Here is an 18,510-nt window from a genome sequence, read left to right on the forward strand (position 1 = left end):
ACATGAAAAGACGCAAAAGGTACATGGATTAAAGTAAGTGTTCGAAGTTTCTTCCACGGGCTACAATGCACGCCTCACATCTCCGACGCATGGACATCCGAACATTCTGGAATACTCCAGGCAGCGTGTCCAGACACAGCAACCGGAGGATTATGCACCTCGTTTTGCTTTCGCACAGTGGTACCTTGAAAAATGTGCTACAAATCCCCTTTTTCCTGCTGAAGTGTTGTTTTCCGATGAGGCATCCTTCACAAGGGAAGGAATTTTCAACACGCATAACGACCATATCTGGGCGGTCGAGAACCCGCATGCAATACGACGTCGTGCAGCACAGATTCGATTTTCGGTCAATGTATGGGCCGGTATTATGGGAGATCACCTCATCGGACCTTACCTGTTACCGTGTCGTCTAACCGGACCTATCTACTTGATCTTTCTGCAGCAAGTATTGCCACAACTTTTCAGAGATGAACAGATTTCTGCATCGACGCAACAGACAATGTGGTTCCAACACAATGGAGCCCCTGCCCATTATAGCGGAGATGTTCGTAACTACCTGGATGTCACATTTGGTCAACAGTGGATCGGACGTGGTGGTCCCGTGCGTTGGCCTGCTCGGTCACCCGACCTATCATGTCTTGATTTTTATTTCTGGGGTCATATGAAATCGCTAGTTTATGACACCCCTGTTGACAATGCTGAGGAGCTGGTTGCAAGAATCGCAGTAGCTGCCGAAGAAATTCGAAATTCGCCTGGAGTATTCCAGAATGTTCGGATGTCCATGCGTCGGAGATGTGAGGTGTGCATTGTAGCCCGTGGAAGAAACTTCGAACACTTACTTTAATCCATGTACCTTTTGCTTCTTTTCATGTATTATTAAAACGATTTCTCACTTACGGTCTCTTTTCTTTATGGTGCTTCTGTGTACAACACCGCTTCAGGAAAGCATTTCCGACCCCACATTGCTATATGATTTCGAGTTGTCAGGATGTACCCTACCCCTCTTAGAAGTTCTGAAACGTTTAACTGAAACACCCTGTATAAGGCAATGGTCAGGCCACACCTTGACTACTGCGTACAAGTCTGGAGACCTAAATTTAGGAAGGATGTAGAGCTGTTGGGGCAAGCGCAGTGCAGAAGGACAAGATTGGCGAGGAGAACAAAGGGGTTCTCTCTCTCCTACCAAGAAAGGCTTAAGTTCTGCAAATGGCAGCTTCTGGAGAGCAGGCACTTGCGAGCAGGTGATCTGATTGAGGCGTATAAGGCCTTGAATCGGTTGAGCAGGCTTAATTCTGATGGGATTAAGATCTTCCTATTGTTCAGATTATGAGCCTGAGGGAGCATAAATTCAAATTGAGAAAGATAGTTATAAAATAATTGTGCAGAAATTTGCCTTAGCCAGCGGGTAGTTGATTGCTGGAACAGACTTCCATCTGTTGTTACAGAAATTGATAGCTTAAATAAATTCAAGGAGGAACTCGACAAACTTTTAGAGAGAATGGATGTGTGAAATGGGTTTTTTTTTTTTTTGCTGATGCTAAATAAGCTTGCTTTCTTGTATCACATACCTCTACTATTACTACATACTGAGAAGTTGAGCTGGTCAACTACTTTCTGTGTATCCATAGCCAGTGGGCAGATCAAGGATATTGCACAATAGGCTCTGGTCAATCTTCTACTGTAAGCACCCTGTTAGAGTTTTATGAGAGAGTGGTTTTCCTGTACCCCAACAAAGGGTGATCTGTTGTTTCGCTGAAGTGAATATCTGAATCGTCTGCAAATTTAAACATTAAGCCTGATATACCTTCATCAATATCATTAATAAATACAGAAAACAACAATGGAACCAACACTGAATCCCGGGGAACTCCACTAATAACATTAGTCCACGAAGAGCATTGTTCATTGATTACCACTCTATCTTCTCCCACTCAACCATCCCTTTATCCATTCTAGCAACTTGCCCTTAATGCCACACTGCTCCAATTTGTACAGTAGTCTTCCATTTGCAACAGTATCAAAAGCTTTCCTAAGATCCAAGTATATGATATCAAAATAATTTTTTGCATCCAATCAAATTGATCAGACAAGACTTCGCCTTAACAAACCCATGCTGTGTCCGAATTATAACTGAAGTCTTGTCTAGATGATCCTGCAGTGCTTCTTTAGCATTAGCATTAGTAGAGGCATTTGATGCAAGAAAGCAAGCTTATGCAGCATCAGCCAAAAAAAAAAAATAAATAAATAAATAAAAAATAACCACTTCCACTTCACCCCTCTGTTCGTTCGAAATACCTGTCCAGCCTAGCCTTAAACTTATTTAGGCTGTCAACTTCCACGACAAGGGATGGAAGTCTATTCCACCAACCAACCACCCGCTGGCTAAAGGCAAATTTCCTCACGTCTATCCTACATCTGTCTTTTCTCAATTTGAATTTATGCCCTCTCAGGTGATTATTCTGAGCAAGAGGAAGAATCCCATCAGCATTGAGCATGCTCAAACCATTCAAGGCTTTATACACCTCTATCAGATCACCTCGCCGGTGCCTAGTCTCCAGACACTGTAATTTGCAAAACTTAAGCCTTTCTTCGTAAGAGCACCCCTTTGTTCCATTCACTAATCTTGTTGCCCTTCTCTGTACTCGTTCCAGCATCTCTACATCCTTCTTGAAATGAGGCCTCCAGACCTGTATACAGTACTGTAGGTGTGGTCTGACCATTGCCTTATACAAGGGAATAATCGCCTCCTTATCCCTGCTAGAAAAATTCCTATATATCATCGACAATACACCATGAGCTACTCTTGCAGCCCGTCTGCACTGCTCAGAAAACTTCATATCCGCCTGCACAATCTCTACCACTGTCAGTGTAGTACCACAGAGTTGATACGTTGCTCTGGGGTTGCTGTTTTCCATATGTAGTACTTTACATTTGTCAATGTTAAACTTCATTTGCCACCCCTCAGCCCATCTGCTAAACCTTTCCAGATCCTGTTGCAGTAGCATAGTGTCAGTAGTGTCCTTGACAACCCTGCCAACCTTCGTATCATCTGCAAACTTGGACATTAAGCTTGATATACCATCATCAATATCATTTATAAATACAGAAAACAATAATGGACCCAATACTGAACCCTGAGGGACTCCACTAATAACATTAGTCCACGATGAGCAGTGTCCATTGATTACCACTCTCTGTCTTCTCCCCCTCAACCACCCCTTTATCCATAGCAGCAATTTGCCTCCAATGCCACACTGCTCCAATTTGTGCAGCTTTTGATACTGTTTCCATGTTGCACATGGAAACAGTATCAAAAGCCTTTCTAAGATCCAAGTATATAATATCAAAGTTATTCCCTGCATCCAGTTCTTTTGTGACTGCATCATAGTATCCAATCAAATTGGTCAGGCAAGACTTCCCCTTAACAAAACCATGCTGTGTCTGAGCTATAACTGAAGTCTTGTCTAGATGATCCTGCAGTGCTTCTTTAACCAGTGCCTCCATTAATTTTCCAGGAACAGAAGTTAAACCAGTGCCTCCATTAATTTCCCTGGAACAGAAGTTAAACTAACTGGTCTGTAATTACTTGTGTCAGCCTTTGATTCTCATTTGTGAATTGAGGTCACATTTGCACATTCCCAGTCCATGGGTACCTAACCTGAGTCCAAGGAACCTGTCATAATTATGGCTAAGGGTTTGCTTACTTCCTTTGCTGCCTACTTCAATATAACTGGATAGATCCAATCCACCCCAAGTGCCTTTCTTATGTTTATCTTCAACAATTTCTGCTCCATTTGGCTCTCATTTATTAAGAAATCATTTAGATCATTGCCAGGGTTAAATACACCTCTGGCATTTCCATTCCAGAATAACTCCTCATTTGTAAATATAGATGCAAAATACTGATTCAGTTTGTTAGCTACCTAAGCAGAATCATCAACAGCTGAACCCTCGATATGAAATGGACCAATCTGATTCATCCCCTTCCTTTTAGAGTTTACATAAGTTACTCTTTGCATCTTTTGCCAAAGATTTCTCATAATCTGCCTTTGCCTTTTGACTTGATTACAGACCAGCATATATCTACCATGGGCATCTGTATCACCTAAATTAAAAATCACAATATTCACAATCATCTGCTTATATACCACAACAACAGTATACACACATTATTTATAACTTCAAACTTATTTAGTATCTCAGAACGTACACAGTTCTTGAATGGTGAAGTGCTGGGCATTCGAGCATGTACTGATGAAGCGGTCGCCTGATTGATCCCTTAAAAGTTGCGTTCTGGACCGCAAATAGATGTATGCTGCTATGCAGTATGTAATCAGATTTAAGGATGCATGCAAGCTTGAATCATCCTCTGAAAACACGCTATTTGGCAAAAATTTATTTTCACCCCGATGAAAATTTTCCTCCTGATGCGACATCTAGGGGCGTCATTTTGTCAGCTAGCCTCGGGTGTCGAAATAGCTTGACACGGAACTGATATGGTCTGTCAGTGGCACCCCTCTGATACCAGCGCCCTTGGCACCTGCCCCAATGCCAAGGCGTTCCTACACCACTGGGTAAGGAATTTTTTTTTTTTTGATAAACCCTCTTGTGTGTATGAATGTGTTGTACAGGTATAAATGACATCAGTATCAAAAATTTTATATGTAAAAGATTCCATTTATATTTATTTATACTGGTGCATAACTTTATCAAGGACATGTATGCGCTGATATAAATATATCATGTATATCATTCATGTACACACACACACACACACACACACACACACACACACACACACACACACACACACACACACACACACACACACACACACACACACACACACACAAGTATGAATAGCAAATAACATGTAATACTTACAGTGGGAACTTTATAAGGTAACCAGTCCAGATCTTGGGCTTGCTGATCGCTAAGTTGATCTAATCCATCTATTATTACAATAATGTAACCTGTTGGAGATGCCTGAGCTCCTTCCTTTAAGATACTGTGAAAGTGATTCACAAGACCACTAATAAAGAAAAAAGATAATAATAACAAATTAATCAAGCTGTTATGTGCTTTTTCAGGAGCTAATGGTTTACTGATAGTATGAAAAAATTTTGTGTGTTTGTTCAAGATGATGGTAAGACCAAATCTTAAAAAAAAAAAAAAAAAACACACACAGAGAAATGTTAAAGGGTTAAAGTTCAAAAAATTAAGGTTAAAGCGGGGTTAATGTTAAAGTTCAAAGAAAGATGATCAGATTGGTAAGGAGCAAGAGCTGGGGGAGGGGTGAGAGGGAGCACAAACATAAAATCTTGGGGAAAACAGATGAGTGTGGATCTTACAAAGTTTACCTTTGGGCCCTGTTTTGTATATTGCTGAAATAAATTATCTAACAAGGTGGTCAAAGTAAAGAGTTTAGTGAAGCACAACACAAAATTGGATGATTGCTTTTTGGTGATAAGAAAAGTATAAGTGCTTTTTTTTGTGTGTTTTTGGGAGTTGCAAATAAGTCCATTCCCTTGCATCCATTAATCATTCTAATGCTAATACCATTCATTAGTGAAAATAGAAGCCAGTTCATAAAACTGTTGTAACACCTTTCTACAGATGATCATCTATTAACACTATTTGTTATGTTATTTGTTTTATTATTATATTTTTTAAGCAATGTAGAAGTTACTGCAAACACATATTAGTATGCAGCTAAACTCTGAATTAGCAAAAATATGCAAAAGCGGCATCGTTTAAGTTATATCTCATATTGTGAATACCTTCACAATGAGTTGCCATGATATTGCACTACTTCGAATAAGTAACGCTTCACCAAAAGAGAAGACTGTTGTTACTTATTCTCAGTGGATACCACCACCCATAAGTAACAAGTCTTCTCCTCTGGTGAAGTGTTACTTATTTGAAGTAGTGCAATATTATGGCAACTTGTTGTGAAGATATTCACAATATGAGATATAACTTAAATGATGCCGCTTTTGCATATTTTTGCTAATTCAAAGTTTAGCTGCGTACTAATATGATGTGTTTGCACTACCTTGTACGTTGCCTAAATCTCTCGCAGCCTGAGGCTAAAGCCCTTAACATATTTCAGTCTATATTTTTTAAAGGTATTGAATACTTTGGTCACAGTATTATGTCAGTGCAAGTGTATAGTGCTGATTTACCTGTTGTTCAGGCTAAGACTGGTTGGTTGGTTTCTTGGGATTTATTGGCGCATTAGCAACTAAGGCTATAATGCGCCACAACCAGGTGATATATAAAAATTTTTGTTTCACTGACGTAATTACTTAGGTGACCATGTCAAAATATAAAATAACAAAGGTATAAAATGCAAAAAGATAAATCAATAAAGAAATAACAATAACAAGTAAATATTAAATACAAGTAAAAACCTTTATTGATTTATAAAAGCTAAAAATAGCAGACACATGGTCATTGTCAGATAAAATCTGACTGAGTGTATACGGCTCAGTCAGATGATTAAAAGCGGTAAAACGGATATTACTAAAATCTGGACAATCAATTAAAATGTGTCTGATAGTTAAAATTGTGCCACAGGACTCACACATAGGAGGGTCATCAGCCCTCAGCAAAATCGAATGAGTCAAATGACTATGTCCTATGCGGGTCCGGGCAAGAACAACTTCCTCCTTACGATTCCTGCGTAGACTAGACTGCCACGGTTCAATTACAGGCTTTATATGATATAATTTATTCGCAGTCTGTCTATTCCACGAATCCTGCCATTGGGAGTGTATCTTCATGTGTATTACTTGCCTGTAGTCTGTATAGGGGACTGACAGGCAGCGATTATTACTGGGAATTGCTGATTTGGCTGCGGTGTCAGCCAAATCATTTCCCCCCAGCCCAATGTGGTTGGGAATCCAGCAGAAGCGGATATCATATTCACGTTCATGGAGAAAGTGAATCTTCTGCTGAATACAAGACAGAACCGGATGAGGATTATATCTCACAGATATTAAAGCCTATAACACACTGAGGGAGTCGGAATATAAAATGAACCGTTTGTATTGGCATTTACTAATTTGATCCAAGGCTAACTCTATAGCATGCAGCTCTGCAGTAAATATGCTGCATTCAGAGGGAATCTGCTCCGATGTAGTGGTGTCTGTAAAGACAGCAGCAGATCCCACATATGATTCCGACTTCGAACTGTCTGTGTAAACTGGCGTGAAGTCAGAATGTTCAGCTCGGTGTGCTGAATAAAGCTGCAGGTAGATATATGATGGAGTGTCCGACTTTCCCCAATTTCTAAGGGACAAGTCACATGCTGGAACATGAGCATGCCAGGGTGGAAGGGTTTGCTTTGGTGTTTGGGCAACCTTGTCTACCTTGATATTAAGTTCTATGAGTAGCTCTTGGAGACAAATACCAAAAGGACGATTGGCAGTCTTACGGGCGTTGTACAAATTTTCCCATCGTGGCTCAAAAACAAATGGCCACGTTGGATGGTCTGGCAGGGATTTCAGTTTTAGAGCGTACTTTAGAGACAACTGCTTACGTTGAAGCGATAACGGTGGTTTGTTTGCTTCGACGTATAAACTCTGGACAGGAGATGTTCGAAATGCTCCAGCAGCGATATGGAGAGCCTGTTGATGTACAGGGTCCAGCCATCGAAGGGCACTGTCTCTGGCTGAAGAATATACCTGGGACCCATAATCTAATTTGGATCGCACAAGTGCATGGTAAAGCTGTAGAAGGGTGCATCGATCTGCACCCCAAGATGTAGAGGAGAGCGAGCGGAGAATATTAAGGCCTCTTGTGCACTTTGTGCGGAGTTGACGGATATGATCCAGAAAGGTCAGTTTTTTATCGAACACGAGTCCCAAGAATTTTGTGTTTGCTGCTACTGGAATAGCATTTTGTGTGAGCTTTAATTCAGGTTCAGGATGAAGATTACGCTTATGACAAAAGTGTACGCAAACGGTCTTTTCCGGCGAGAACCTGAAGCCATTAGCAAGTGCCCAGGAATTGAGGCGATCAATGGCTTTCTGCAGTTGTCTTTCAATAACCCTCATGTTGCATGACTGACAAAATATGCTAAAGTCATCAACATAGAGGGCACTGTTTACAGTTGGAGGAAGTTGTTCTGTGATGGAATTTATTTTGATGGCGAAAAGCGTGATACTTAATACTGATCCTTGTGGTACTCCCTCCTCTTGGCTGAAGGAACGAGAGAGTGAGGATCCCACACGAACTTGAAAAGATCGATTGGCTAAAAAGTTTTGAATAAAAAAGGGGAGATGCCCTCTAAAGCCTAGGGTATGCAAATCTTTTAAGATGCCACATCTCCAAGTTGTGTCATACACTTTCTCCATGTCAAGTTTGACAAGTACAGGTCACTGATGAAAAAAAGCCGTGAATTAGGGTTGAAATTGAAAGTGTCTGCAATTCTGCCCAGACACGATAGGAGGGAGTATATGATGAGAGCCCTGTCAATCAATTCGGCCCTGGAAAGATTGTGCAGGGCTCAAGGGGTAGAATTTTTTTCAGCCTGGTCTGTACTTGTTAACAGGAGAGACTGCTTCTACAGGGATGGGATACACTTAAATAGAAAGGGTGCAAGAATGTTTGCTGATGCTATCGAGGCAATGTTAGGTGGGTCGGAAAACTGCTAGATTGGGGGGATACAAGGACTAATAGATTAACAGTAGCCACTGGCAGAGGTGAAAGTGATTCTTGCACTGCTTCTATTGGAATGAGCCGCAGCCTGGAAAATAAGATGCAGGATATTTCAGAGACTGCTGGGAATCATTGGGGTACAAGTAAACACATGGGTTGTGTTAGGGTAGCTAAGAAAAAGAACAGGTGCATGTATACTTGTGTGTACACCAATGCTAGGAGTTTAGTAAATAAATTTGATGAATTTGAGGTATTGCTCAAAACATCAAAGGCAGATATTGTGGGGATTTCAGAGACGTGGTGTCACACAGATATAAGAAATGCAGAACTGGAATTTGGGGAGTACAATGTCTACAGAAAGGATAGACAGGATAGGAAGGGAGGAGGGGTTATGCTATTAGTTAAAAAACACAAAATCCAAGGAAGTGAAGCCAGTCGACATCGCTGGACAGTGCAGTGTCGAGTCAGTTTGGTGTGACATAAGCATTGGGAGATCAAAATTGAGAGTAGGAGTGTGCTATAGGCCTAATGACTCTGATGAGTATAATAAGAAACTGTTCGGAGAAATAGAGTGGGCCAGTAAATCAGAGAGTCTTATAATGGGGGATTTTAATTTCCCAGTTATTGACTGGAATTTGGGGGCTGGTCACTCACACAGTAGCAAGGCTTTTGTGGATTTATTGGATGATTGTTTTCTACATCAGCATGTTCGGGAGGCAACTAGAGGGAGTAATACTCTTGATTTGATTATCAGTAGTGATTCTTCATGCATTAAGAATCTGCAGATAAATGAACCACTTGGTGGCAGTGATCACAGTGTGCTGAAGTGGGAGTTACTCAAAGAGGTAACTACCATTAGGGGTAAAGGGAAGGGGTATTGCTTTCGTAAAGGCGACTACAATGGACTGAGACAGTATTTAAATTCTATACAGTGGCATCAACTGATGATATTGCCAACAGCAAATTCAAAATGGGAAGCATTCAAAGAACTTATCGTGGAAGCTACTAGGCTTTACATACCAACTAAGAAATATTGTTCAAGGTTTAGGCCTAAATGGTTGTCAGATGAACTAATGAGGCATATGGCAGAGAAGAAAAATGCATGGGATACATACAAATTAACACGTGACACGGACGCCTATGATAGATACAAGTTGATCTGTAACCAAGTTACAAAGGAGGTTAGGCAGGCGAAGGCAGATTACGAGAGATCCTTGGCAAGGGATGCGAAGAAAAACAGCAAAGAGTTCTTTACTTATGTAAACTCTAGAAGGAAGGGGATGAATCAGATTGGTCCACTTGAGATCGATGGGTCAACTGTTGATGACCCTGCTCGGGTAGCTAACAAACTAAATGAATATTTTGCATCGACATTCACACATGAGGAGTTATTCAGCGAGGGGAATGCCAGAGGTGTATTCAACTCTAGCAGTAAGCTAGAGAATCTTGTAATAACTGAGAGCAAAGTGGAGGAGAAATTGTTGAAGATAAACACAAGAAAGGCACCTGGGGTGGATGGGATCTATCCAGTTATATTAAAGGAGGCAGCAAAGGAGGTAAGCAAACCCTTAGCCATAATTATGAGAGCTTCCTTGGACTCAGGGGAGGTACCCATTGACTGGAGATGTGCAAATGTGACCCCAATTCACAAAGGGGGATCAAAGGCTGACACAAGTAATTATAGACCTGTGAGTTTAACTTCTGTTCCCGGAAAATTAATGGAGGCACTGGTGAAAGAAGCACTGCAGGATCATCTAGACAAGACTTCAGTTATAGCTAGGACACAGCATGGTTTTGTTAAGGGGAAGTCTTGCCTGACCAATTTGATTGGATACTATGATGCAGTCACAAAAGAACTGGATGTAGGGAATAACTTTGATATTATATACTTGGATCTTAGAAAGGCTTTTGATACTGTTGCACATGGAAGACTGCTGCACAAATTGGAGCAGTGTGGCATTGGAGGCAAGTTGCTGCTATGGATAAAGGGGTGGTTGAGGGGGAGAAGACAGAGAGTGGTAATCAATGGACACTGCTCATCGTGGACTAATGTTATTAGTGGAGTCCCTCAGGGTTCAGTATTGGGGCCTTTATTGTTTTCTGTATTTATAAATGATATTGATGATGGTATATCAGGCTTAATGTCCAAGTTTGCAGACGATACGAAGGTTGGCAGGGTTGTCAAGGACACTACTGACACTATGCTGCTGCAACAGGATTTGGAAAGGTTGAGCAGATGGGCTTCGAGGTGGCAAATGAAGTTTAACATTGACAAATGTAAAGTACTACATATGGGAAACAGCAACCCCAGAGCAACGTATCAACTCTGTGGTACTACACTGACAGTGGTAGAGAATGAAAGGGACCTGGGGGTGGTGGTGCAGGCAGATATGAAGTTCTCTGAGCAGTGCAGACGAGCTGCAAGAGTAGCTCATGGTGTATTGTCAATGATATATAGGAATTTTTCTAGCAGGGATAAGGAGGTGATTATTCCCTTGTATAAGGCAATGGTCAGGCCACACCTAGAGTACTGTATACAGGCCTGGAGGCCTCATTTCAGGAAGGATGTAGAGCTGCTGGAACGAGTACAGAGAAGGGCAACTAGATTGGTGAATGGGACAAAGGGGTTCTCTTACGAAGAAAGGCTTAAGTTTTGCAAATTACAGTGTCTGGAAACTAGGCACCAGCGGGGTGATCTGATAGAGGTGTACAAAGCCTTGAATGGTTTGAGCATGCTCAATGCTGATGGGATTCTTCCTCTAGCTCAGAAAAATCACCTGAGAGGGCATAAATTCAAATTGAGGAAAGACAGATGTAGGATAGATGTGCGGAAATTTGCCTTTAGCCAGCGGGTGGTTGGTGGGTGGAACAGACTTCCATCCCTTGTCGTGGAAGTTGATAGCCTAAATAAGTTTAAGGCTCAGCTGGACAGGTATTTCGAACGAACAGAGGGGTGAAGTGGAAGTGGTTATTTTTATTTATTTATGTTACTTTTTTTTTTTTTTTTTTTTGGCTGATGCTGCATAAGCTTGCTTTCTTGCATCAAATGCCTCTACTAATGCTAATGCTAATGTCAAAGAACACTGACAAAGTGTTCACATTTTAGGAAAGCATCCCGGATGGATGTTTCCAGTCTAATAAGATGGTCTAAAGTGGACCGGTTCCTTCGGAAGCTGCACTGGATGTTGGAGAGAAGGTCTTTTGATTCTAAGTACCATATTAAACGAGAATTAACCATTCTCTCAAGGATTTTGCACAGACAGCTAGTCAGAGCAATAGGACGATAATTTCTAGTGACTTTTGGATCCTTTCCTGGCTCAGCAAAGGCAAGAACGATTGCCTTGCGCCAGGAATCCGGAAACTGCCCTTCAATAAAGATTCTGTTATATAGAAAGAGCAGATAATCCATAGATTTTGGTGAAAGAGGTTTAATCATTTCATAATGGATGCCATCTGGTCCAACAGCACTTGCTTTGGAAAGAGTAAGGGCTCTTTTCAGTTCCTGCATAGTGAATGCCCCGTTGTAGGGATAGACGCTCTTAGACTTAAAATTAAGTGCCTGTTTTTCGAGTTTATGTTTCAGGACCAGGAACTCTGGGGAATACGAAGATGTTAGAGAATGTTTCCCCAAGAGAATTGGCTATTGCAGTTGGATCTGCAATAGTGCATCCATTATAATCTAGGATTGAAGAAGGGTGGGATGTATATTTTCCCTTCATTTTCCGGATTTTATCCCAGACCAACTTAGTACTAGTGGACTGAGTAATTGATGAAGTAAAATTGATCCACGATTCCTTTTGACTCTGACGATGGATGTAGCGTGCTTTGGCTCGTGCGCATTTAAAAACTATAAGGTTGGTCGTGGTAGGATATCGGCAGAATATCCCCCACACTTTGTTTTGAGCCTTTTTTGCTGCTGTGCATTCTGAATTCCACCAAGGTTTGGGAAATGGTGGAAACCGGGCAGATGTTTTTGGAACAGCATTCGCAGTTGCTTGGATGATAATTTCTGTGATGTACGTTACTGCATCATTGATAGGCTCCTGACTGACGGTACTGAGGTCAAAATTTGCCTGATGTTGGAAGGCAGTCCAGTCAGCCTGATCAATCTTCCACCGTGGTAACTTGAAAGGAAGACATGGTCTCCCACTGTGTAACGAGGTTATCACAGGGAAGGGATCGCTTGCGTATGGGTTCTCCTCCACTTCCCAAGTGAGTGAAGGGAGTAGAGAAGGGGAGCAGATAGAGAGATCAATGGCAGAAAAGGTACGGGTAGGCATGTGGAAGAAGGTGTTTGTTCCAGTATTTAGAAGGGAAAGGTCATTGTCATTTAGCATACGCTCTATGACTCGTCCTCTTCCATTGATGTTGGCACTACCCCACAGGGTGTTATGTCCATTAAAATCCCCGAGAAGTCAAAAAAGGGTTACAAGATCATCAAGGTCTTCCTGGGAGATGTCAGTCCCAGGGCAAATAAATGCAGCAGATGGTTAATAAAAATCCCACTGTAAGGCGAACTGCAACAGCCTCTATGCTGGTTGTAAGTAGCAAGGGCTGAACTGGGGTCTGGTTGCCTACAAGGATAGCCACTCCTCCATGAGCAGGACCATCCGTAATTCTATCCTTACGAAAAAGTGTGATGTTATGCATGGTGGGATCATTATTTGTCTTTAGATAAGTCTCCTGCAAGTAAAAGCAAATGGCCCCTGCTTGTGCAGGAGGGCCTTGATGTCATCAGTATTTCGCCGGAATCCACGACAATTCCATTGTAGGAATTTAGCCATTATTTTGGCTTGGCGGGTCCATCAGGCGGCTTCCGAGGTGCTGAGGGCTTATTTTTGTCAGTCTTGGATTTATCTTTTTTGGGGAAGAATGGACGCTGTCCCGTGTCCATTTCTTTCTCCGCAAAGAGTTCCAAGACTGATTCGTCCAATACCTCCTTATTCTCTACATTCATTGTTTCTGGTATTATGGGTGACTCTTCCATACGTTTTTGCTCTTTTTCACCACTTGGTCTTGGTAGTGGTGGAGCACTAGGAGGTACGGATATAGGAGTGGCAACTGATTGTGTTTTTTTGGCGGGCTTTTGTGAACTCAATAAATAGCGCCCAATCGGAGTGAATGACTCTTTTGGTGGTATAGTCATCTCAGTTTGTGTACCGATAGTTTTTTTTTTTTTTTTTTGGTAGTTGTTGGCGCATCGGCTTCTGTGGCCATAGTACATGTCCCAAGGTTTTTGCAGTACTTTGATCCAAGCCCGAGGCGGGATTCGAACCCGCGACCTTTGGGTTGCCAGGCAGGCACTTTACCTACCTGGCTAGCCCGGTCGGCATTACCGATAGTGCACTTTGCAGAAACCTTCTGAGCATATGAAGGTTTCCCGCTATTTATTGGTTGGATACGTTTTCTGGCCTCTGGGTTGGAGATATTCAGCTCTGTTTTCAGTTTTTGGATTTCTTTTTCATCCTTCCACCGCTGGCATGCTCAAGAGTAGCGGGGTGCTCTCCTTGGCAATTAATACAGATCGATTTTGAAGCTGAACATTCCTTGCTCTCGTGGTCTTTAACACCACATCGAGCACAGGCAGGGTTACCACGACAAGAGATGTTTGTGAGTGGCCGTATTTTTGGCATCTAAAACACCTCAGTGGGTTTGGGATGTAAATCCTCACTGGGCAGTTTAGATAGCCTGCCTTGATGGAACTTGGAGGCCGTGGGGTATTGAACGTGAGGATAAGAACTCGGGTAGGGACGAGATTCCCATCCTTTTGTATCGATATTCTTTTGACAGCTGTCACTCCTTGGTCTTTCAATTCAGAGCAGATCTCTTCTTCAGAAACATGGAGAAGGTCCCACTTTGATATAACACCACGTGAAGAATTCAGAGTTTTGTGGGGGGGTTACGGTGATAGGTATTCCCCCTATGGATGTAGAGTTCAAGAATTTTTCAGCTTGTTTTGTGCTGGAAGCTTCAACCAAAAGGTTGCCAGAACGCAGTCATTTAATGGATTTTGGTGAACCTGGCAACCCTTTTAATCCTTTCTGGATAAAGAAGGGTGACATCTTTCCAATTGACTGCTCTCCGATGGAATGGAGAATGAAGAAAAGCGGTGTCACTGATGGTGGTGGTGGTGTATTCTCAGTCCTGGCTCTTTTTGCAGAGGTGTTTTCTTTGTCATCGTCTCGATTAGGTAGGGGCCTTGATGGGGCCCCAGAAGAAGAAGAATTTAAATTACTCATAGGAGTAAAATAAAAATTTCAGATGCCCTAAGTACCTCACCCACCACGGAGCCCTACGAGGGGACGCCCACTCGTGAACTAGCAGGTACTGCGTACACGAATGGGATGCCAAGTTAGCTTAGAGGTACCATACCCACATTTCCAATAAGCCTTGATCCCATCCCAGGACCAAAGGGAGGGAGGCTTATTGGAACGCAGTTGACCCTAGCAGTAAGAACCACCCGCCGATTGATCCCAGTTGGGCCGGTCCGGGGACCACCCGTCTTGTCGAAGCAGGGGCCAAAGTGGTGTAATAAGGCTGAGCCCCTCAACCACCAGGATCCCCCTTTCCGAAATCCACGGGTCGCGGCGCACGGCTGCACACGCCGGATTCCAAAAGATGTAACCCTGGAACCAAGGTATGGACGTTAGATCCCAGTGATGCTAGTCTGGAAGTCCAGCAGCGTCACTGGGAGGTCCCCTCACCACGTACAGGTGCCCACATAGAGGGGTCAGGCTAAGAAACTTGGATAACTCACAGGGAAAATTCTTACTCCAACTGCCTGAAATCAGTAAACTACAGACTTGAAGAGGCCTTTAAAAATTCTTCCCATGTTTCGGACAGGATATGATTGAGTTTTTGGTTTTTTTGGTTTTTTTTTTTTTAGGAGCATTAGCAACTAAGGCCATATTGCTCCGGGATATGCGGTGGTCATTCCCTGACCTTTCCGCATCCTCCGTATTTGGTGGTGACGGGCTCGAACCCCGGTCTAATCAAGAAGCGTGTGTTACGCACTGCTGCTCCTTCCCACCTGGCTACGGAGGCGCCTATGATTGAGTGACAAGTGGCTAACCCACAAGTGGTAAGAAGCAGGTGACAAACTTGCTATACCATCATGGAAAACAATAACATTTTCATGTTCGCATTAGCATTTCAAGAATTACATTTCTCATGCAAGATGACTATGAGGATCTGTTTCACTTTTTGTTACCTGTGAAGAACACTTGGGTATTGTTCCTTTTAGCTAATCTGGACAAATATGTCCAGATTAGCTAAAAGATATTGTCTTTATTAAGTAAAAAAGTAAACTTTATCAAGTTATGCAGACGACCTTCGTATCGTCTGAATATCAGGCTTAATGTCCAAGTTTTCAGTCGATACGAAGGTCGGCAGGGTTGTTAATGACACTAATGACAGTATGCTGCTGCAACAGGACCCAGAAAAGTTGAGCAGATGGGCTGAGAGGAGGCAACTGAAGTTTAACATTGACAAATGTAAAGTACTGCATATGGATAGCAGTAACCCCAGAGTAACGTAGCAACTGTGTGGTACTTTTCATTCTCCACTACCCTTAGGGTAGTGGAGAATGAAAAGGAACTGGGGGTAATTGTGCAGTCAGATATGAAGTTTTCTGAGCAGTGCAGAGAGGCTGCAAGAGTAGCTCATGTTGTCTTATCAATGATATACAGGAATTTTTCTAGCAGGGATAAGGATGTGATTATCCCCTTGTATAAGGCAATGGTCAGGCCACACCTTGAGTACTGTATACAGGTCTGGAGGCCTCATTTTAGGAAGGATATAGAGCTGCTGGAACAAGTACAGAGAAGGGCAACAAGATTAGTGAAAGGAACAAAAGGTTGCTCTTACGAAGAAAGAGCAACCCTTTGTTCCATTCACTAATCTGTTCACTAATTAAGATTTGAAAATTACAGTGTCTGGTGACTAGGCATCGCGAGGTGATCTGATTGAGGAGTATAAGTCTTTGAATGGTTTGAGCAAGCTCAATGCTGATTGGATTCTGTCTCTTTGCCCAGATTAATCACCTGAGGGGATATAAATTCAAATTGAGGAAAGACAGTTGGCTGAGACTGTGTGGAAGTATGCCTTTAGCCAGCGGGTGGTTGATTGCTGCTGGAACAAACTTCAATCTGTTGTTGTAAAAGTTGATAGTTTAAACAGATTTAAGGCAGAACTAGACAAACATTTGGGGCGAGTGGATGGGTGAAATGAGAAGGGTGTGTGTGTGTGTGTGTGTGTGTGTGTGTGTGTGTGTTTTTTTTGGCTGATGCTATATAAGATATAACATATGATGTCGAAGAAGATATGAACCAGAAATTGACGAAATTTCAAAATATATGTGGAACAATAAAAAGAACTCTGACTAAGAAAACAAGGAAAGAAGCACAATTGAAATTTTACAAAGTAATGGCAATACCAATGCTTCTTTATGGTTCTGAAACATGGATACTGAAACCAAGAGACATTAAAAGAATACACGCTGCAGAAATGAAATTTTTAATGAAAAAATTATAGAATACAGACAAAGATGGAAAGAACATGTAGAAAGAATGGAAGATAATAGATTCCCTAAATTAGCTTACACATATAGAGCAAAATGAAAAAGAGACAGAGGAAGACAGAAGAAAAGATGGGCACACCTCTTCGAGATCAGAACAGGCAAGATCGCCTAATCCGTGAAGGAAGATAAGATAAGCTGTATAAAGCTAGCTTTCTTGCATGACGTGCTCTTGCTAATGCTAAGATTTGTATGCAAGGTGACAAAAATTAAACTTAAGCCTTGTGGAATTGAATTGAAAATAGTGGAGGAAAGAAATCTGCGAGCTAAAATATGGGCAGATATGAAATTTTCTGAACAGTGTAAACAGGCAGCCAGGAAAGCCTAGTGTCCTATCAATGATTTATCGAACACTATTCTGTAGAGATAGGGAGGTCATAATCCCACTGTATGAGGCAATTGTAAGACCACAATTGAAATACAGTAAATCCCCGCTATTCGCGGTATCTGTATTCGCGGTTTCGCGTATTCGCGATCGCCGATTTAATATAAAATGAAACCTAAAAAAATGTGAATTTTAAAGCGCCGTGAATATTTTCCACCATAAAAAACATGGGCGTGGTTAAATTATCTTTCCCGGTCAAAACAGCGCTCAGCGGGTGGGGGGAGAGGAGTGACAAAATCGCGAGTGTGGATCTTTCTCGCTAATCCTTGTTTAATCCTTGTTCAGTATGTGTTATGCGCTTGTCATGGAAGGTTTCGTCGTTTGCTTTTAATTTATATGATTTTTCGACTTTTTCGAGTGTGTTAACGGAAGAAAGTGACTTTATTGTGGACAAGTTCTTTCTAACTCCTACAAAAATATGGCTACAAATAACAAGAGAAATGTGAAAATATCAAAGAATGTGATGACATTAGCGAATAAAATTGAGTTATTAGATAAAATTTCTAGTGGTGAAAGTGTCTCCTCAGTGGCAAAACATAAAATTAATGAGTCAACGGTACGATCAATCAAAAAATCGGAAGGAAAAATCCGCCGTAGTGTCCGTGAAAACGCGCTAATTGCTTCAAAAATTTGCTCTGTAACTCGTGATGTTAAATTAGAAAAAATGGAAAAAGCTTTAAACCTGTGGATAGAAGACCGAACTCAAAATAAAATTCCGTTAAGTTCACTCATCATTCGTGAAAAGGCAAAACTCCTTTATCAACACTTTAGCGAAACTGGTGATAGCACTGGCGGGATAAGTTTTTTTGCTAGCAAAGGCATATTACATTTAATATTAAATTGTTTCTTATTTTCATTTCGATGCCATATGCTTGCATTTCACTAT

At 41.7% G+C, this 18,510-nt stretch overlaps 1 protein-coding gene across 3 annotated transcripts in view; it reads right to left on the reverse strand.

Annotated features, from left to right (window-relative positions):
• The window catches only part of LOC150090805 (telomerase protein component 1-like), an 827,340-nt gene that overhangs the window by 397,571 nt on the left and 411,259 nt on the right, over positions 1-18,510 (reverse strand). For all 3 annotated transcript variants that reach the window (XM_090372947.1, XM_090372938.1, XM_090372956.1), the window contains exon 25: positions 4,885-5,032. In XM_090372947.1, the coding sequence (XP_090229073.1) occupies positions 4,885-5,032 (148 nt within the window). The remainder of the gene's footprint in view (positions 1-4,884; positions 5,033-18,510) is intronic.

Source organism: Mastigoproctus giganteus, chromosome 1 (assembly GCF_048544385.1).
Source record: "Mastigoproctus giganteus isolate SK-2022 chromosome 1, ASM4854438v1, whole genome shotgun sequence".
NCBI classification, from domain to species: Eukaryota; Metazoa; Arthropoda; class Arachnida; order Uropygi; family Thelyphonidae; genus Mastigoproctus; species Mastigoproctus giganteus.